Here is a 21,891-nt window from a genome sequence, read left to right as displayed (position 1 = left end):
TCTGCTGCCCCTTCACCTGTGTGTAGGCGCGGAGAGGTGGGCCATGCCTGCCGTCATGTCTCTGGGGAGACTGAGGCTGCAGGATGGCTTTTGAGTTTGGTAGTCCTGAATTGCAATAGGGCTGAACCCAATTGGGTGCCTGAGGTGAGTCCATCACCAATATAGCGAGCCCTTGGGAGCGGAGGGGCAAACCAGCCCGAGTCAGAAATGGAGCAGGTCAGAGTTTCTGTGTAGATTGGCAGTGGGATCGGATCCATGAGTGGCCCACTGAATTTCCAGCCTAGGCAAGAGAGGGAGACAGTCTCAAAAAAGAAAAAAGAAATGGTACGTTGTTCCCTTTCTGGTGTCTTGAAAAATTACCCAGTGCTTTCAAACTGTCATTGCCTCCAGAACAGATTTCAGCAGTTTTCTGCCGTGCCATTGCTGCTACATCCTCCAAAACAGGCCTTCAGGATCCTGGAAAGAGCCAAAACGCTTAGCTCTAGAGTCCTTGAGACCAGGCGTGCCCATTTGCACCCTGGCTGCCCTCCTCCCAGTTTACCTCTGGAAAGGGTTTATCAGTGGACTGGTGGCTGCCCTAGTGAGTTCTACTCACTGTCCCTGTGACATCCCAGCTATAAACACGCTTCCCTGTCTACTCTTCTCCTACTCCTTCTTCCCTATTGAGATCAGGCACCATCTTGCCTTTGTTTTCTAATCCCCAACGCTGGGCACAGTGTAAGCACTTAATAAATGATTTTTCATTGATTTGTTTCTTTTTTGTGCAATTCATCTGGTCCAGCCATTCTTACAAAATTTATCACCTTAGCAGCTGTTTCTGCTTTTCACATAGAATGGTGGGGACTGAGTGGGAAGTATCTAAATGCAGTGGTTCTACCGTCCAGGGTAATGAAAGGAGAGACGTTTTGGTCTGTTTGTTGACCTATTTCCCATCTCATCTATAATGACGTGGCCTGCTTGAGTCTCACGCCAGCCTTCCAGCAGATCCATTTTCTTCCCAGTGTTCTTCATAATTTTCCAAAACAAAACAGGTTGTGAATTTTCACCATCCTCCATGATATTTCACAGATGAGTTCATATTGTCAACCAGATTTGTTAACCCTTGGCCCACATGTTTCCCTGCTTAACAAGGAGATCAGGTGTTTGCCAACTGGCTTTGTTCCTTGTCTTTTCCTGCCTCTTTATCATGGTACTTTATGCCAGTTTTACATCTAGAGGGAATGGTACCAGTGTCCTTTCCTTTAGCCATTTCCCATTTTTTTTTTTGGCCTCAGTAGCTCATTTAAGTGGGTCAGATTGGAGCTATCATAATTGCCTACAGAACAGCCATCTCGCCTTTGTCCTTTCTCCACATTCGGCGTGAGCTTTGACTTAGGCCAAACGGTCTGTGGTCTGCCTGCACGGAGCACTGGTTTGGAAGCCTTCTGCATCAGTAACCAGCGATATCCCGTCTGTTAAGACAGAGTCAGTTTCATTTGGGGGACATTGTTCAGTGCTTATTACGTCTGATTCCTTCCAGCTCTCTTCCTGAAGAAAGAATTCAACAGTTTCATATACAATCCTCTTTTCTGTTGTTTTTTTTTTGGAAGTGTATTGAAATGTTAATGTTAGTTAAATTTGTAATAATTTTTAAAAGATTCGTGATACACAGGCATGAACTTTCTGAGGAGTCTATAACCATTGACCTGTTCCATTTCTAAATCCCAAACTATGCTGAAAGTAGCCAATATTTGAGAAATATTTGTTAAACGAAGGAGCTGATGGTAGGTCTAGCCAGACATTCCAGCCTGTAACTGTTCATTTCTACAAATTTGAGGGGGTGATTTGAACTAGTAATCTTTTCTTACTCCTGTGGTACCCCAAATTAATATATCAGACTGAATGGACATTGTAGTCTAAGGATTTTAAAGATTTTTAACCCAGGTGTGAAAATTTGCTTAAGGCCTATGTCCTTTACCCAAGGCAAATATTTCCTCAAATAAGCATTTCATATTTAAACAGCTTGGGCCTTTCCAAGTTGAAGCAAAGTCAGAATGAATCTTGGGGCCAGCTTTCATTTCAGAATGAGCATATTACTTTTCTAGGGACAAGATTTCTGGACCATTCATCAACGTTGACAAGATTGGGCTTAATGTTGAAAATTCCCATCCTCTCTCCCCAGGGAGCATTTGTTTCCTGGAGGCAAGGAGCCTCCTTCATCTCCTCTCTGCCTCCCTCCTTGCTCCATCTGCCCCTGCAGTCAGGATCCTAGGAAGCCACCAGCTGTCACCCTTGTATATGGGCCTTCAGAAATGGTGTTATCCAAATGCTGGAGCAGCCACAAGGGTCAGCTCCGCCAGTGTGGTAACACAACACTGCCTTGGCCAGGCGTCCCATGTGGGCAGCTAGGTTGGAATGGGGTCTGGAAGGCTTTGGTGTGAACACCGCTTCTGCCATTGCTAGCTATGAGAGCAGGGGCCAGTCTGCTTCTTCCCCTGGGCCTTGGTGTCCTTATCTATAAAATGAAAAGGTCAAGCTAAATAGTCCCTGTGGTACCGTTAGGTTCCAATCCTGCAATGAATTAATTAATGGATGAAAAAGCATGCTTGGCCTTGGCTGGCCTTCTCCAGTAGGAGACCCCAATAAGGAGTTTCCTTCACAGCTCTGGTCCTCAACCTGTGAGTGGACTGGCTAGGCTTGTGAAAGGCTTAGTCTGACCTTTTAATGAGATTAGAAAATGCATTGATTTTCATATTGGTGTAGAGTATGGGAGGGGAATTCACAGGCAGTGAGGCTGGAAAGATACATCAGGAGCAGGTTGGATACTAGTCGTGTGATCCTGGGCAAGTCACTAAACCGCTCTCTGCCTCAGTTTCCTCACTTGTAAAATAGGGGTCATAATAGCACCTACTCCCAGGATGGTAGTCAGGATTAAATGAGATAATAAATGTGAAGTGCTTTGCAAACCTTCAAGTGCTATGCAGATTTTCAGATTTGGGTGGTGAGGGAGCTTTTTGCCAGAGGCCCAGAGGTAAAAGGAGTGGCATGTACAGAGAACATAAGAGGCTCCATTTGCCTGGAAGGAGCATGTAGGAAATAAAGGTAGTGGGAGCTGGCTCCTCAGCTCCAGTCCTGACTGTCCTACTAAGACTCTGAGGCCTGGTCCCCAGTTTCCTCACATGTAGAAAGATGGAGTTTAGCTAGGCAGCCTCCTCAGCCCCTCCCAGCTCTGAAGTTCTGCAGTTGGGTGGACAAGTCCAAAACTCGTTATTATTAATATCTTCCAATGACGTCATGTTTCCTGGCCGGGATCCACTTAACAAAGCCTGTCTGCCAAGAGGTCTGTATAACTCCGCAGGGGCTTAGTAACGGCTGTCTTTTTAGATGGGAAGCTGCTTCATTTTCTGGAGACATTCAGATTGGGGGGAACTTGGGTCCGTGGCTGGCCCCAGACCCTTTCAGTCAAGGCCGTCAAGTTCCCCCTGAAGCCGGCATCTCCCCAAGCTTCTCCCTGCCCCCAGATCAGCTTCAGCAGCCTCAATGACAGCCAGCTAAAGGCAGTGTGGGACAGTGGATAGAGCAGCAGACATGGAGTCAGGAATCCACCAAGCCATACATATTTATTAAGCACCTACTATGGGCTGCCTAGCTTTAAAATATTATCTCAGTGATCTCATTATCACAACATTGGGAAGACTGGAAAGATATCCCCAGCCTCTGATTGGAAAGTGGACTATGGGGAGCAGAGGAGACAAGAGGTGGCATGCTGGGCACCCCCCAAAAAAAACCCCACCACCTCATTCACTTTGTAATTCTCTGCATGCTTACATATGCACACTTTTTGTCTCCTAAAAATTTCAGCTTCTCAAGGGCAGGGGCCATTTCATGTGTGTCTTGCTTTCCCCAGCACCTAGTCTAGTGCCTGGTACGTCTTAGGTGCTTAATAAATGCTTGTTGGTTGAGATATTTAGTCAGAGGTTGGCAGTTGTCACTGATCCATGAGAGCGATTTATCTCAGAAATATCGGTGCCTGAACCTTCTTCCCTTTCCCTTAGATGGGAGGGAGACCTGCGCATGACTTGGGAACATTTTGCTCCCTCAGATCTATTTAGCCTCGAAAAAGGCAGATCCTTTTTTTATCTTGCAGAATCTACCCTTTATGACTGGTCTGAGAGGGAGGGAGCTGATTTCCATCTTAGTTACCACCAGACCCACATCCAGAAAGCAAAATAAATACCCAGACTCCCAAGTAGGAATTACTGCTCCTTCCAGGACAGATGGAGTCAGGGATTGGGGGGGGGCGCCTAGATGTCATGGGATCGTGGGTGCCCTTGCGCCAGGAGAGGGGGTCCTGGGTGTCTTTGATAGGATGCCTCATTGATGAGCTTCCTTGTCTTGCCTTGGTTCTAATCAGATAAGTCAGTCAACAAGAGTCCAGCCTGAGGCTCGTGGGAATGGGGGGAGGGGGGGCGGGTAGGAGACAAAGGAAAACCCTAGAAGAGGGATGAGGACGGCATCTTGGGTCCGGGTGTGTCAGGGAAGTGTGCACTGGCAGCCGAGCCAAGGGAAGGCCAGGGGAGTCTGTCACAAATCCTGGGGCAGTGTTTATAGGGCAGGCCACTGTCCCATTTCATCTCCTCAAGAGCCCTGGGAGGGAGGTGCTCTTTCTTAGCCCTCTTTGAGGGTCACGCGGGGCAGGACTTGAACTCTACTGCACCGCTCACCTGCCCAAGAGGTGAGGTTTCGAAGGTGCTGGGATTTAGGGTCAGAGGTTAGAAGGGAGAGTATTCCAGGCATGGGAAACAGCCTGGAAAGGGACGGAGAAGTGGTGAGGTGCGACCAGACAGACCCTGGTGAGTGTGGAAGGGTCTTGTGTGTTAGACTGGGAAAGGAGAGAGAGTCTGCGCTGGGAGGGGGGTTACCTGCCACGCGGCGTTTTCTGTGCAGTCCTAAAGGTGACAGAGTCACTGGGGGTTAGTGAGGGGTGGAGGGAGCGGGGACAAGGTCAGACCTCCACCTTAGGAAAATCACGAGGGCAAAAAGCAAACAGTCAGTGGATTTGTGTTGTCAGGAGAGAGAACATGTTGTGCCGATTATGAGGATAACAGCACAGATGCGAAATGAAGACGACAAGGTAGTTAGGGAGGGGGGCTGTGGAGAAGCCTAAGAGGAGGATTCTGGCCGACAGGACAGGCTGCATAGGGCCCTACCTGGGGGCTTCATTCTCTGCCCTCCTCCCCTTCTCCCTCCCCCCCCTTTCATCTCCACCTCCCCCACTCACCTCCCCTGCCCTTCTCCCTCCCCCTCCCTCCTCCTCCCTCTTCCCCTCTCATCTCCCCCTCCCCCACTCATCTTCCCCTCCCTTTCTCCCTTTCCCTCCCCCTCTCATCTCCCCCCTCCCTCTTTGTCTCTCACTTTGCTCCCCCTTCTCCCTCTTATTCCAGTTCTCTTGCCTTCCCCCCATTCTCATCCTCTGTCTTGCTCTTGCTCCCCCATCGCTTACTCTTCTCCCCTTTTTCTGTCTGGGGTCCCTCCATCCTCTCCAGCCTGACACTTTCTTGCCAAGGGGTTAAACCTGTCTCCGTCACTTCATGCCTGTAGATAAGGTTGCCGGAGGCATCCCGGGAGCGGAGCGCGTGGGTGACGGCTCCCAGCGCTGACAGCTGGGTGTTAGGACCCGTTACAATGTGATTATCGTGTCACGGGGGTCTGCTGTGATCCTGCATCGGGAGAGGCCGGCTCCCTTTGCTTGCGGCCCCGCTGATGGAGCTGGCCGCCACGCAAACTGCTGCGCGCTTAGGGATAGAGGCAGGGCAGGGAACCCCTGGAAAAGCTGCCGTGGGGGGCCCAGCCTCTCGTGAAAGCTGCAGGAACGCCCCGTGTGCCCACGGGAGGCCCTTCTTTCTGACCTTCCCGCCCCCGTAACAGTATCGGGGCTAATCTACCGTCAGCGTCACAAGTAACAAACCGTGTGGTAGAGGATTTCTGTAATGTCCTGTTGGAAGTTTCCATGTGGGGTCCCCCTCTGTCAGAGGTGCTTCACCTTTTGGACCCCTTAAACATGCAGACCACTTCTCAGAATAATGTCTTGGAATGCGTGAAACAGAAATACATAGGATCAAAGAAAATTAATTACGCTCAAATGCAGTCATCAAAGCACTTTAAAAAACCAGGTTCACAGGCCCCAAGTTAATAACACCTGCCCCAGGTAAACACTTTAGAAAAGACTTCCTTTCCCCCTTGTTGTTATTAATCAATCAGTGAATCTACAGGCTTTTATTTAAGGATCAACCATATGCCAGGCACTGTGCTAAATAACACTGAGGAGAAAAAGGAAGGACTGAATTAGTCCCTGCCCTCAGGCAGCTTACATTCTAACAGGTCGCAGAACACCTACATACATATAGATATATACAGAATCCAAACAAAATGGGTACAAGGAGGCTTTGGGAGGGGATGTCCTGCCGCAGGGAGGACTGGGAAAGGCTCCTGCTGAGTCTTGAAGGACATTTCTTGGGAGCTTTAAGGTCATGAAGGAAGATCTTGGAATAAGAAGATTCAGAGCTGACCTTAGGGGTATCTAGTGCAACGCCTTCATTTCCCACATGAAGACATTCTAACCCAGGGGCAGTGACTTTCCCAAGGTCTCATGTACATAACAAGAATCACAGCCAGTGTTTGAACCTAAGTGGTCAGACTCTGAATCGGGGGCTATATTATGCTGCCTTAATATTGTGTTGCTGTTCAGTGGTTTCAGGCCTGTCCAACTCTTTGTGATCCCATTTGGGGTTTTCTTGGCAGAGATGCTGGAGTGGTTGGCCATTTCCTTCTCCAGCTCACTTTACAGATGAGGAAACTGAGGCAAACAGGGTGAAGTGATTTGTCCAGGGTCATACAGCTCCTAAGTGTCTGGGGCCAGAGTCTTGAAAATGAGTCTTCCCAACTCTAGGCCTGGTGTTCCATACACTGCACCACCTAGCTGCCGCTTTAATAATTGCCCAGCGAGTATCTTAAGCAGAGAGAGTCTAGTACCCTCTGATTTTGAATCTCTCCATCGCTATATAATGTAGCTGATGGGGATGTAGTTAAGCCTGTTCATTATAACAGGTATGAAGGGTTTCTACCCAGTGTGTAGCACCTCACATTTTTCACACAAGGTGAAAGGCCAGATCACTCTCCCTAATGCAGGTCTGCCATGCGGTGATGCTCAGACTCTCTCAGGGACCTAAGGGTAACTTGATTTGGGGGGAAATACACTTCCTCTACTCATCCTGTTAGCTCATGTGCCCCTATCAGCATGCTTCTATTTACACAAACACAGCTGCTCGTAATGATGACATATTTAGATCTTAACTATATGCTTTTCCTTAGCAGTAAGACAAAAAACAGGTCAGTAGAATATCAGAGTTACTCCCATAAGACAAATCTAGGGAATAATAAACATATTTGCATAAGTCTGGGTCACACTGCCCCGCTATATATTCAGTATCTCTTGGGGAGAGTGGGAAGACTTACATGAACCTAAATCACAATTCTGAAATGATAAACCTCAGGGTTACCTTTCTTTCTCGGGAACTGTCCATAAAAATTCCTTGAGGAATGTAGCTTTTGTGTTGAAAATTGCTTTCACTGCTAAGTTAAGCTGATTCTTGCTGTGTTCGACTAACATCCCTCTTTTTTGCAGTAAAAAATCACTGAAATTTTTTGAGTCAAGGACAATGCATACTTTTCAGTCCACATTTGTTAGAGTCATTTGGGGAGGTTTTCAATACATTTGCTGTAGATTTGCATATCTGATGATTCCCCAAACCTTAATGACTGTCTTGTCTCCCCCCACCTTCTGTTGACGTTTCAGATTTATGACTGATGCAGCTCGCCGGGAGCAAGAGTCTTTGAAGAAGAAAATTCAGCCCAAACTTTCCTTGACTCTGTCCAGCTCAGTGTCTCGAGGGAATGTGTCCACTCCACCTCGCCACAGCAGCGGAAGCCTTACTCCACCGGTTACCCCTCCCATCACCCCCTCCTCTTCCTTTCGCAGCAGCACACCAACAGGTAAGTCCTCGTGGCTCCACTCAGGCCCTGCCATATTGAGAGAAAGGACACGCCACTCTCTGGGTACAAGTTTCGTGGGCTACGAGTTGCTTCTCTTTTCCCCTAAGAAAAGAGTTCACTGCCTGTCAATTTGTTTGTCCCCCATTCCATTCCATTAAGTTCCGCAGACATTTATTAATTGTCTCCTAGTTCAAAGATCCTCTTTTTAGTGCTTTGACTACAAAGGTAAACATTACACTATGCCTGCCCTCAAGCAGCTTATGGTCAACAGAGGAATACAACATGAACACAGGACACTGACAGAAATATAATGGAAAGCTAAATCAGCATCAGATATTTTGGGTTTTGTATTTATAATCAGATCTTATGTGGGGAGGAGTGATTCCTTCAGGTCAGGAAAAAATCATTGGACTTTGACTCAGTTCCTGAAAAAGTATAAAGGATGGACCACATTCTTTTCTTTTTGGGTTGACTATCTGCCCTATAACGATCATTAGTTAGCATTATATATAATGCTTTACAATTATTACTTCATTTGACCCTCATGCCACCCCTAAGGGGTAGATGCTGTTACTAACTCCATTTTTCAGATGAAGAAATTAAGGCAGAAAGCATTTGAATGACTTGGCGAGGGTCACGCAGCTGGTGTCTAAGGCTGGATTTGAACTCAGGCCATCCTGACTGCAGACCCAGTGCTCTGTCTGCTGTGCCACTGCTGCCTCATGATTTGAGAAGTCATAATGTTGTTACGGTTTTAGGTGAGATTTTTTTTAAAAGTCAGTGACAAGAAACAGTGCCCATATCTAGACTCTGTTTGCTAACAGACTTTGCCAGAGTTTTTTAATTGAGATTATTTAACCGACAGACTGATTTGGCATCCAGTAGAAACAGGCTCTGTTGGCTTGGTCAGATGTTATCTTCAGTCAGTCAGCTGGTCAACCTGCAAGCATTTATGAAGCACCTGTCGTGTGCCAGGTATTATGTGACACAGATACAGATACAAAGGATGAAATTATCTCTGCTTCTCAAAGAGCTTGCGTTCTAATGGGTGAGGTATTTTGACATACACCATACATACTGAATTAGTATAAAGAGAGTAAATACAAAGTGGTTAAATACATTAATTAGGCAGGGGAGGGTACTTACACGAAGCTGGGGGGCTACAGGAAAGTCTTCAAGTAGAAGGTTGTGTTTGAGCGGTGTCTCGAAGGAGGAGAAGAATCCACTGAGGTGGAGGTGAAGAGGGACGGCATTCCAGGCATGAGGCTCAGTTATTGCAAAGACACGGAGACGGGAAATTGAGTCCTGTGGAGGCGCAGAGACAGCACCAGATGTGGGAAGGAGAAAAAAATCCTTTTGTTATCGTTTATTTCCAGGACTTGCTGAGTTCTGCCTGTTAAAATGAGACCGTTTTGGTCCAACCAGCTCTTTCTGTGTTGCCTTAAGTCAACCGTCCCTCCATAGTGTATCACATGAGTTCATGGGTCTAAAGGTGATATTGGTGGAATGCGCATCAGGTGTTCTCATTGTCTGATTGCCCAGTCCCGGTTCTGGCCTGGAGGCATCGACCTTCTCTTTCCTTGGGGCTGAACTACAAATCTTCAGGGGTATAAACCTTTTGACATTTTTAGGAAGCAACAAGTGTTCAATGATTCCTTTGTAGCCGTAACCAGGCGTGGAGATCGGGTTGTGAACCACATCTTGCAGGGGAAGGGACTGGAAGTTAAAAGACCTGGGTTTGGATCCCAGCTCTGCCACCTGCTCTGTGTGGGTGACTTTGAACAAGGCACTTCCTCTCCTGGGCCTCAGTTGCCTCCTCTGTCAAAGGAGGGGCTTGGATTCAGCCCAGATGACATCCTGGGCTGCTTCTTGCTTGAAATGATGGACCTTATGAAATGACAGGCCTATCCACACATATGGAGTCAGAGGACCTGGGTTCAGATCCTGGCTCTTATTACAAATAACTTATGTGACCCTAGCCAAATTGCTTTACCTCTGTGGGCCTCAGTTTCCTCCTCTGTCAAAGGAGGGGCTTGGATTCAGTGGTCTGTGAAGTCCTTCCAGTTTGAGATCAGGGATGCTGTGACCACTTATGGTTGGAATGTTTTTAATGTTTTTGCTGTAAAACATTAAGTCTTGTGTGAATGATCCATTTTTAATCTTGGTGACACAATTATTCCACATTATAGCAGGACTTTTCTACAATTATATCCTACCTTTTTGGATGTGTCATTATGGCTATCCCTTCCTCCTTACTTGCCAACCCAGAACTAACTCAAATTCTAGGGAAGAAAGAAGAAGAAGCAAGGTATGTAAAGACAGAAAAATCAGGTAGGCCAAAAAAGATGGAGTGAAGGAGGAGGAGGTTCAGAAGAAGAAGAAGATGATGATGATGATGATGGAGAAGATCATGATGATGATAGAAGAGAAGAAGATGATAATGATGGTGGAGGAGAAGATCATGATGATGATAGAAGTGAAGATGATGATGATGATGGAGGAGAAGACCATGATAATGACAGAAGAGAAGGAGAAGATGATAATGATGATGGTGGTGGTACAGGAGAAGATCATGGTGATGATGAGGGAACAGAAAAGAAGAAGGCAATAATGATGGTGGAGGAGAAGATCATGATGAGGAAGAGGAAGAAGAAGAAAGAAAATGAGAAAGAAGGAGGAGGAGGTTAGTGAAATATTTTTCAAATACACAGCAGTGAGCTGATGGAATTTCAGAAGGGGACACAGACAGGTGTTGGTCCCACAGTATTAAATTTAATAGACACTCTTTTTTCCCGAAAAACCAAGCTGTACATAAGAGACTCGTGTTTCACTTGTAATCCTCTTTTTTTCCACTGAACCTGTGGTTTCATTGGTATAGGTCACCCCCAGCCAGGAACTCCTCTCCCAAAGCAGATGAGCACCTTCTCTGCAAATGAAAGTCTTCAGGAGGTGGCCAGGGCACTTAGAAGTGCATGTTTTGCCAAGGGTCACAGAGTCAGCCTGGGTCTGAGCTGGGACTTGAATCCAGATGTTTTTGACTGCGAGTCCAGCGCTTTCTCTCTCTCTCCCCCTCCCTCCCCCCCTTTCTCTCTCTCCCTCCCCCCTCCCCATATTATACTACCTCACTATGATCCTCCTTTTTCATCCTTTTGGCATTGAAATGCTCATGTTTGATATTTGTTGTCTTTAAATTTTTTAAGTAAAAGAAAGACTATTTGTAGGGAAAAAAAGGAAAAGTTTATTAAGTTCATCATGAGGACAAGAGAGCTAGAAGGAAGTCCAAGCTAAACCAATAGAGCAGAACTGATGAAGTAAAAAGGAGGAGAACCTGAGAGATGGAAATTGGCACCATCTTGGGAAGAATGATGATGGTGCATCAAGGTGTGGTGAAGGCATTGAAGATGATGGGAAGGCAAGATGAAAAGGAAAATGCCCAAAGTAAAAGATTTCAGTCTGAGTGATGTTTATGACTCATAAATTCCTGGGGTGGGGCTTTGGTCTTCTTAATGAGCTTTTGGACTAAGCTTGAAATGCCTGGGCAACTGCAAAAATATCCTTTCACAGAAATCCTTCCATTTCATACACACACACAAGTAGCATTTGCATCAATTTCCCTTTGGTACCCTTGGTACCTGAACTTTGGCTCCAGAGTAACTTTGTATTGGTTTAATATTCTTGTTTCATAATATGGAGCGATGATAACAGAGATGGCACTGTACTTCCCCCCAACAAGAGTGTGATTTTACTGTAATTACCTTCTGATTGGATAAATTTTGTGTTGGTTGCATGATTTTTGGAGACCATGGTTGAATAGGAAGCCCATTTCCTCTTCACCATGGTCCACCGTGCACCCATTTCTTTGGGTCTCAAGAATTGCTGATGGGTCTTCCTTTAGATCCCTACAGTAGATGTGAGAGCTGTAGACAATGAGGACAATATGGCAGAGGGCACAACTCTGTTTCAATGAAATCACACTCACAGACATAAATGTAAGAACTTGAAAGGGAGCTCGAAAATCATCGGGGAAAGTCCCTTTATTACATTGATGAGGAAGCGGAGGCCTAGACCAGGTAATTCACTGAGTACTTTGCAGTGCAATTGGCCTTCCAAAGAGTTGAGAACACGCACCTCCCAACCTCCCTGCAGAAGGGGACTTGGAATGCATAAGAGTGTATATTCTACATCAGACGACAAAACGGAAAACAAGAGGATTCGCAAACTGAATATGCATTTCTAATTAGAAAGGCAACAGATTAATAAATCTAAAACAAGCATGCAAGAGGAGATACTGAAAATTAGAGAAGAAATAGAGAAGCAGGAAGCCAAAAAAATCCAATGGTAAAACTAAAGGCTGGTTCTTTGAAAAGACTAGTAAAATGGATAAACCTTTAGCCAAATCTGATTAAAAAGAAGGCAAAAAATAAAATCCACAAAATAGCAGTAAGCAAGGTGAAGTCACATCAGATCTAGAAGAAATAAAAAGAATAATCAGAACCTGTCACATATGCTAACAAAACTAAGAACACAAAAGAAATAAAACACGAACTTCAAAAATATAAATTATGAAAACTAACAGAAGACCAAATAGACATCCTAAATAAACAACACAGTCTCAGAAAAGGCAATAGAATTAAGCTATAAAGGAACTACTAAAGAAAAAGCTTCTGGGTCCTAATGGATTCCATCAGATCTTTCAAAGAGATGGTTCAGCGGACAGAACATTTAGCCCAGAGTCAGGAAGGCCTGTGTTCATATTCCAGTCACAAACACTTACTAGCTGTGTGATCCTGGGCAAGTCACCTGTGCCTTGGTTTCCTCATCTGTCAAATGAGGGTAATAACAGTACCTGCCTGACAAGTTGCCGTGAGGCTCAAGTCAGATAATATTTGTGAAGTGCTTAGCACGAAGGCACTATACAAACGCTCATTTCCTTCTCCTTCCCACCCATGCTGTACACATACTACACAAATTATTCTCTAAAATTGAGAAAGAAAGCACCCTGTCACATTCATTTTGTAAGACACAGATAGCCCTGATACCCAAGCCAGGGAAGGATAAAGCACAGAAGTATATAGAGTAATATCGTTAATGAATTATGGATTTAAATTTTTTAAAGAAAATCCTGTCAAACAGACATTCAAAGACATTCATCCAAAAAACCATTCATTTTGACCAAGTTGGATTTATACCAGCCCTATAAGGATGGTTCAACATGAGGAAAGCAGTCAACGTAATTCAGCATATTAAAAACAAAGATAAAAAACAGCATGATTATCTGAAGGGATGCAGAAAAAGCTGTTGACAAAGTACAGCCCTCATTAAAGCTAAAATCCCTACAAAGTATAGAAAGGGAGGGATGACCTTTTTTTAATGTCATAAAAAGTATCTGAAACCAAAAGCAACCATCGTGTGCAGTGGAGATAAACTAAAATTTCCCCCAAAAGTAAGGGAGCAAAGCAAGGCTACCCAACTCTCCCCACTAATTTTTGGTAAAGTTCTAGAAAAGTTGGCCATAGTAGTAAGACAAGAGAAAGAAATTAAAGGCATACATATAGGTAAAGAGGAGACGAAATTATCCCTATTTGTTGATGACGTGACTTAAACCATTTACTTGGAAAATCCTAGAGAATCAGGAAAGATATTAATTAAGACAATTAACAACTTCAGCAAAATTCCAGGCTACAAAATAAATCCTTAAAAATCAATACCATTTCTCTATATTAATGACAAATCCAAGAGGCAATAAAAGAAAGAGAAATGTCATTCCAAAACTACAAAATGCCTAAAGTATCAGGGAAATCAACCTCCCAGAGCCCATGAAAGACTTGTATAGATTCAGTTACAAAGTGCCCTTTAAAGGAAGAAGCTCCTTAAAGAGAAGCAGGGGTATTCAGTGCCAGTGGCTAGGCCATGCCAAAATAATTATACTAGATAATATATAATAAAGTTATTTTCTACTTTTCATGTTGTTTCAGCTGATACCGATCCAGTTACCCAAGAGTTACTTTATAGAACTTAATACAGTAATAACAAAATTGTTTTGGCAAAATAAACAGTCAAGAGAATTGATGAAAAGAGGAAAAGATGAAGGGAAAATAACTCTTCTAAACCTCCAGCTATATTATAAAGCAGCAGTTAACAAAACAATCTGGTGTTGGTTAAAAAAAAATAGAGAGGCAGATCAATGGACCAGAGTCAGAACAACGGAAATTAGTATAACCCAGGGTTCGATAAACTAGAAAACATAAAAAATTACTTAGTAACAAACTCCCTAAAACTGCTGAGGAAACTGGCGCGCAATCTGGCAGAAATTAGCTTAGGCCATCACCTCACACCACACTCCCCAGTCCATTCTAAATGGCTGCCCCACCTTAACATTAAGGATTGTCCTACAGAAACATCAAGAGAGAAGCACACGTTGGCAGGCACCATTGATATATGGGTTTGCTTAATCTTTTCTTTTTAAAATCCTTATTATAAGAGGTGGCAAACTGGGGGAATGGAGGAGAGGGTCCTTTCATTAAAAATTAAGGGGACGTCAGAACAAAATACACCAATAAAGGCGACATTTGTAAAGTAAATTAGATAGGTAGACGTTATCTGAGATTTTTTAAAGTCCTTAATCTGTCAGTCAAGCATTTACTTATGGAAGACAGTCTTGGGCATTGTGTGGTGCTTTCTGAGAGGCTTACTTCCCTCAAAAAACTTATCGTCTAGTTGAGGAAATGACTATCCTCACACAAAACATTAAGTTGATAGGATGGTAAAGTGATAAATTATCATTCAAGAAAATTTTAAAATAACATCTTGAACAAATGCTAATTGTGAGACCCAGATAATAAATACAGAAGGAAATAGAAAAGAGAGAACTCCCCTTATTGTTTCCTTTCCTTAAAATGCAAAGGCCCAAAGTATGAGGACCTTTGGAGGGGCTCCCTTGAGGTCTTATTGTGATTATTATAAGTGACACTTCCCTCCCTCCCCCACCTTGTGCCTCACCTGCTTCTTGACACCCCCCCCCACTGCCACCACCATGAACTTGGGAAATATTGGATGATAATAAACTCTTTGGTCTCTTTGGTCATTTAGCATTTCTTGACCTGTGTGCTACCTTAGAAGGAGGGAGCTGAGAAAACACCTTTCCGTCTTCACTAAGCCCTTGGCAGAGACTGAGTGTTGCATGCTGGAGCTTATCAGCAGGACCAGTGTTGCTTTTATTTGTTTATTTTCGGTGTGTGCACTGGCATCCGCCGATGATGGCGGCCAGAAGGTGCCTTACCAGTGGTGTTGGCTAATTAACGGCTCCAGGGGGAGTGCATGTGTATCATGGGCAGAAATGATTTATTTAGAACGCTGTCTCTGTTGGCCAAATGATCTGAAATTTGCATTCCTCTTTCACTTGGGGAAGGAAAATGTTTGGGGTAGTAGCCAAACAGGGCTGAGTGTGTGTGTGTGTGTGTGTGTGTGTGTACACACCCAAGAATTGGATAGTTTGTGTAAATAGACACTCCAAAAACATTGACTCCTAGCACTTAACCCAGTGCCTGGCATATATATGAAGCACTTAATAAATGCTCATAGATTGAATGATTAGTAGATTGATTTACCTGGAGCATGAAAGACTTCATAAGTTAAGACTTTAATTCTAGCTTCAGTGATGTTGACCAAAAAATTTAATGTGTTTTTGGACTTATGTCTGCTTCCATTGGTAATAAGGCTCCTCTGAAGCCTCACTGAGGCATGCAGACTGTGCTGGAGGAGGGAAGGCAAGGTCAGCTCCCATCAAGGCCAGGGGCCAACCATGTGTCCATTATCCCAGGCCCAGCCTGCCGACATCATCAAGTCAGGTCAGCAGATCTGCAATGTCAAGTTCGAGGAAGGGTTTGGCTAGAATGTAGGGTGTGGAGGATTCATCAGTCCCCCAGTGGATATTTATTAAACATGCCTACCGTGTGCCAGAGATACAAATACAACGAATGGAACAGTCCCTACCCTCGAGGAGCTCATAGTCCAGTGGATCCTGGATTGAGAACTGGGACTTGGAGGTCATTTAGGGGTCAACCCCTTCATTTTACAACTGGGGAAACCGAGGCCCAAGAAACTGAAGTGGCGGGCCTGAAGTCCGATAGGTAGTGAGTGACAGAGCCGTGATGTGAAGCCAGCTCCTCCAGCTCCAGGTCTGGTGCTCTTTCTACAAGTTATTCTCTTACTGTGGAGGGGGCGATGGCAGGAAGTATGGAGATAGGACGTGAGAGAGATGGTGAGCCTGATGAGTGATGGACGAGTTGGGAAGGGCTCGTCATTGGCACAGACCCCTCAAGGTGGGCCTTTCTTTGGGACAGTCTTGAGAAGGAGCTGGCTCCTCCCCACTTGAAGTCTTCAAAGGAATGCTTGGGTGTGTTGTGGAGGAATCTTTTTTCAGGGATGGCCTGTCCCTTCCGACTCTTACTGTGGCTACAGAAATTCATGACAGCCTTCAGCTGAGGCGTGGCAGGGTGTTGCTGGTGGTGAGTCATTCAGTCACGTCCAGCTCTTCATCGCCTGGTGGACCACTGCATATCAGGCCCTTCCATTCTCCACTATCTCCCAAAGTCTGTCCAGCCGCGTGTTCATTGCTTCCATGACACCACCTGTCCATCTCACCATCCCCTCCTCTTTTTGCCTTCAACCTTTCCCAACATCAGGGTCTTGTCCAATGAGTCCCATCTTCTTATGGAGCTTCAGATTCCATAGTTGACCTTCTAGTGAATAGTCTGAATTAACTTCTTTAAGTATTGACTGAGTTGCTGTCCAAGGGACTCTCAAAAGTCTTCTCCAGCCCCATGATTCGAAAGATTGCTTTTCCAGCATTCACATTTCCCCATAGTCCAACTCTCGCAGCCATACATTACTATATGGACCTTTGTCAGCCAAGTGGTGTGTCTCTGGTTTTTCATCATCTGTCCGGACTTGTCACAGCTTTCCTTCCAAGGAGAAGATGTCTTTTCATTTCATGGCGGGTCACCATCTGCAGTAATCATGGAGCCCGTAATCCTAGTAGGGTTTTTTGATGTTAAGCTTCAAGCCAGCATTTATGCTGTCCTCTTTCACCCTCATCAAGAGACTCCTTGCTTCCTCTTCACTTTCCGTCATCAGAGTGGCATCGTCTGCATGTATGAGACTGTGGGTATCTCTCCCGGCAACCTGAATTCTGGCATTAGATGGAAGAGTTAGTCTCCATTTATCTAATGCAGGCTTCTGTGGGTGAAATCAGGGATCTTTGGAGGATTGAGGCAGGGACCCCCTTAAACACCCACACACGCGCGCGCGCGCGCGCACACACACACACACACACACACACACACTGCCTTGAACAACAAGCATTTATTGGGCATAGACAGAAATGAAGCCATCTCTAATAACTTGATCTTACGTGTCTTCTAAGATGTGCCATAATTAGCAAACAAAGCCAAGTGTGTACAGCATAGTGTAAATACTAACAAGGGAGAGCCGGGTGTGATAGGAAAATGCCATGGATCCGAATCAAAGACCGACCTCACATTCTAGGCTCTGTGACCTACAGGTGATTTCATATCTTGGGAACTCAGTTCCCTCCTCAGGTTTTTGCCTTTCTCGGTGTCCCCAGCACTTAGCACTGTGCCTAGCACAAGGTAAAACACTCAATAAATAAATGCTTGTGGATTGTGAAATCAGAAGGCCGGGCCCTATGGTCTCTGAGAGCCTGTGAGCCTAAGAATTTAGTATCTTTCCAATGATGGATAGCATGGCGAGCCTGTGAGGGAGGCCAGGTGTTATTAGGTGCAGGGAGGAGCCCATCCCAGGCCTTCATAACATCCCGTGGCCTCCCTTGTTCTGAAAAAGTCTTTCCTCAGAGCAGCCCAGCCGAGGGTTTGGGGCCGAACGTGCTCCCGAGCCCCAGACGAGGACAGGCAGGCAGGCAGGCAGGCCTGTGGGATGAAGAGGCTTTTCTGAGGTGGTATAATTGAAGCCGGGGCAAGCAGAGCCAGAAATGAAAAACAGAAGCCTTCCTCCTCCTCCTCCTCCTCCTCCTCCTCCATCAGCTCCTCTGACTAGCCAATAACATTTCCTCTGCTATAAACAGTCCATTTGAGAACAAAGCAAGTCAGCACAACCATAGTTTAAGTATGAAGTCCCTGGTATTTCCTCCCAGTTGGAGAGAGACAGTGGGAAGAACCCTCCATGCTCAGAGGGGGAAAGCTAAGTGAGAAGTGAGCCCCACAAGATGGCGGCTGCCCTTTGAGGGAGAGGGAAGGGAAGGCAGGCAGACAGACAGACAGACAGACAGATGGACGGATGGACGGACAGACAGACAGAGAGCACAACAGTGAGGCAGGGATGGAGAGGGGAAGCTCTGGCCGCACTGATGCCTCCAGATGCCACTGGAGCCGTAATTTATGGCTTCGCGTGTTTCTGATCGAAAATGAGGCCATCTGGGGCTTCCCTCTCTCCCTCTGAAGACCCAGCTTGCTTTGATATGCAGAGAATAATCACAGAATCATAGAGTGACAGCATTGGCTCCTGGTCCAAGGATAGATTTCAGGAAGTCTGGGAACTTGAATGGGACAAAAAAAAAATTACATCTGTTTTCGTTAACCTCTGGTTTCCTTTGTAATCCTATGGATTTTTTTTAATGTATTTAAAACCATTATTCTGAAAAGAGGTCCACAGGCTAGACCTGACTGCCCAGAGGGTCTGTGAGGTACACGGAAGGGTAGATCTGGAAGGGGAACTCAGGGGCCGGGTGTTCCCACCCCCTTGTGTTACAGATAGGGAAACCGAGGCCCAGAGACCAGGTGACCTGTTCAAAGACCAAGCTGGATTCGAACCCAGGTCCTCTGACTGTACTGTACCAAACTGCCCCATGTTCAACAACTCAGTTTAGTTCAGCAGATAGGTACTAATCACTTAGTATGTTCACAGTGAGTGGACCCCTCGAGGCAAACTTAGGGAAGGACATGGAGACAAGGGTTCTGCAGAATGGGCAGGTGTTGGTGAGATCACAGATTTGGAGTATTTGAGGGTTCTGTGGCCGGTGCTGTGCTGGAATTAGCAGGATAAGAAGTTAGCAAAACATGCCCTAAGGGGGCTTACATTCTCCTGGAGGAAACCTTGTATGTGCCAGGTAAATAAATGCAAAGTCTCTGTAGAGTAAGACACTTGCCCCAGCCTCTTTAGGACAAGGGTGAGGAGGGTGGGCGTCTGCCCCATAGGGACCCTGTTTGCGCAAGCATATGGGAGAGAGCAGAGAGCTTTGATTGCCAGGTCTGCTGAGAGCAGCCTCTGAAGCCAGACAGACCCACTACGACCAGAGGCACCTAGTTAATAAACCTATGCTTATCCCCTGACTTAAGAGCAGCAGCAGAAAAGTGGAAATCATTTCCCTTTGAATAAAAAGCACATTCAGGGCCAAGTCTGAGAAATTTTCCTCAGCTTTTCTTGCAGAGTTTCAGGCATGGAGTAATTAGCTGTTTACATATAGTAATAAACCAAATTTCATCTCTGCTCTGTAACTGTGGTGTTTGACTGAGCTCAAGAAAAATAACATGGCCCCTGCTTAGAATTCCCTTCAGGAATCTCAAAGTCCCTTTCCCATACAGCCATATTTCACCTCGTGCTAGAAATGTGGTCGAGGCGAGCCTCTGGCCCCTGAACCTTGGGGCTTTTTCTACTCCCATCAGGAGCTCCAATGCTGGCCAGAATAATATCAAGAAAAGTTTCCGGATGAAGTGGTACAACAGGGCATTTTTCAGGATGAGAAATGTGCTTTTTGAAATTCAGGATCTACAAATTAAGCTCTGCGTTAATGAGAGGGGTTGGGAGAAAAGGGGGAGTGACAGAGAAGGCTTGGAGGTGGGAGAGACAGAGAGAAGAGGAGAAGGAGAGAAAGAGGGAGGGGAGAGAGAAGAGAGAGGGGAAAGAGGGAGGAGGAGAAAAAAGGGGAAGGGAGAGACAGGGGAGAGAGAGAGAAAAAGAGAGAGAGGGAGAAAGAAGAGAAGAGAGAAAATAATGTGGTCCTTTTGGCTGGAGCCCATGCCTTGCTCTCTGGCCAAACACCCATCAGGACACACTTCGCAGGAATTTTCCTTTGGAAGCAGACACAGCAGAAGCCGTGCCGCTGGCCAGGGGAAAACAGATTGTTTGACCAAGGAAAGCGGCGCAGATTCTGGATTTTTTTTTTTTTAATAAAACAACCCTCAGGCTAGGAGACATCTGAGAGGGAAGACATTAACCATTTGGAGCAACTGCAAATTCTCGTGTGCATTTCCAAACACAGTCCCTTTTTTTCCTGTCTGAAACCTGGCGTATTAAAATCAGAGAAGCCCTTTCATCTTGGTAGGTCTCCTAGCCGCCCGGGTCCTAATGTCTTTTCCATGTGCGCCCGGGGTGACCAGTGGAATGATCCCAAGGCGCTGCTGCTGCCCCTAAGGAAGGCTCTTTGGGGGGCGTTCATTTCTAAGTTACCAGAAGATAGAGGAGGAGGAGGGTCTGACTGCTCAGTCCTCAACCTCTTTTCACACCATCTGAGAAGGGGGTGGTAGCACTTGATGAAGAAGAGACATCTGTAGAGTTGGTGGCTAAGCTGGCCTAATTCAGCTTTGGGTAAATCATGCAGAAAAACAAGAGAGAGGTTTAGCATCAAAACAGCCATATGACCCTGGTTGGGTCCCTTTACCTCAGAAAACCTCAGTTATATCACCTGTAAAATGGAGTTAGTAACAGCACCTACCATATCAAACTGCCTACCATTTTCAGAAGAGGAGAGAGGAGGGAGAAAAATTTGGAACCCAAGATCTTGCAAAAATGAATGCTAAAAAATTTTCTTAATACGTAATTGGGGAAAAAATAAAACACTATTTAAATGTCAAAAAATAAATCCTTAAAATTGGAATTTAGCAAAATGAAATATACACATACATATATATGTATAGCACCCACCTCCTGGCATTGTTCTGAAGATAATACAATATCTGTAAAGTAATTTGCAAAACTTAAGGTGCTCTATATTCTAGTTATTATTATTATTGTTGGTGTCGTTCTTATTACGTCCAAGTTCTTCTGATAAAGAGTTATGTTCTTGCCACAAGCAATTTACTTCTCAAATATTTTCCCCCTTACCCTCCGAAGAAAGGTTACACAAAATATTCCCTTCCCTGGCCCCAGACATGAGTCCTAGATCTGTGTGGAGATGTCTATTTTGAATAAATAATAAATCTTTCAAAATACCATCATCACCCAAATAGAGTGGTAAAGAGAGAAAAGCCAGCCTACACCCCCAGCCCACTACCCCGGCCCCTCACGGAAACCTGAGCTAATGTACTTTCCATGGGATTGATCTTAAAGTCTTCAAATAAAAAGATGCTTTGTTAACTCAACGTGATTAATTAGGAATGTTTGCAAATAAAACACGTTCTTTCATAGAATCATAAGTGTCAGGCTGGACAAGGTAGTCCCACTGTCTCCATGCTCCTGCCTCGAGGCAGCCCAGCCCCACACCCTGTGTGACAGAAGGTGAACTAGCCTAGGCTCTGACCACTGGGCTATCCTGAAAGGCCCAGAAGGCAATTCTATCAACCCAAACCTGGATGCCTTCGTTGATGGGGAAGAGTTAAGGATGGCATTAGAAACAGGCACAGTATTGGTATAAACCTCCCCTTTCAGGCCCTGCCTTTGATTCTGCGACATTTTGGCAATGTTGGTGCTTGGCATTTTTTTTTTCCCAAAAGGGCACCATAATCAAGATAGTTTTTTACTGGGCTTCCAGTGCCAGACTCATTGGAGGTTGCCCAGAGGTGGATTTAGGCTCAATGTCAGGAGATTAGAACTGTCCAGAAGTGGCCT

The 21,891-nt window shown here is 45.3% G+C and overlaps 1 protein-coding gene across 1 annotated transcript in view; it reads left to right on the top strand.

Moving 5' to 3' along the window:
- The window catches only part of JAZF1 (JAZF zinc finger 1), a 247,990-nt gene that overhangs the window by 204,015 nt on the left and 22,084 nt on the right, over positions 1-21,891 (top strand). Inside the window, exon 3 of the mRNA XM_020993362.2 lies at positions 7,835-8,031. Coding sequence (XP_020849021.1) covers positions 7,835-8,031 — 197 coding nt within the window. The remainder of the gene's footprint in view (positions 1-7,834; positions 8,032-21,891) is intronic.

The sequence above is a fragment of the Phascolarctos cinereus genome, unplaced genomic scaffold, assembly GCF_003287225.1.
Source record: "Phascolarctos cinereus isolate Bilbo 61053 unplaced genomic scaffold, phaCin_HiC Scaffold_1;HRSCAF=81, whole genome shotgun sequence".
Classification (NCBI taxonomy): Eukaryota; Metazoa; Chordata; class Mammalia; order Diprotodontia; family Phascolarctidae; genus Phascolarctos; species Phascolarctos cinereus.
This window is presented reverse-complemented; position numbering and strand designations above follow the sequence as displayed.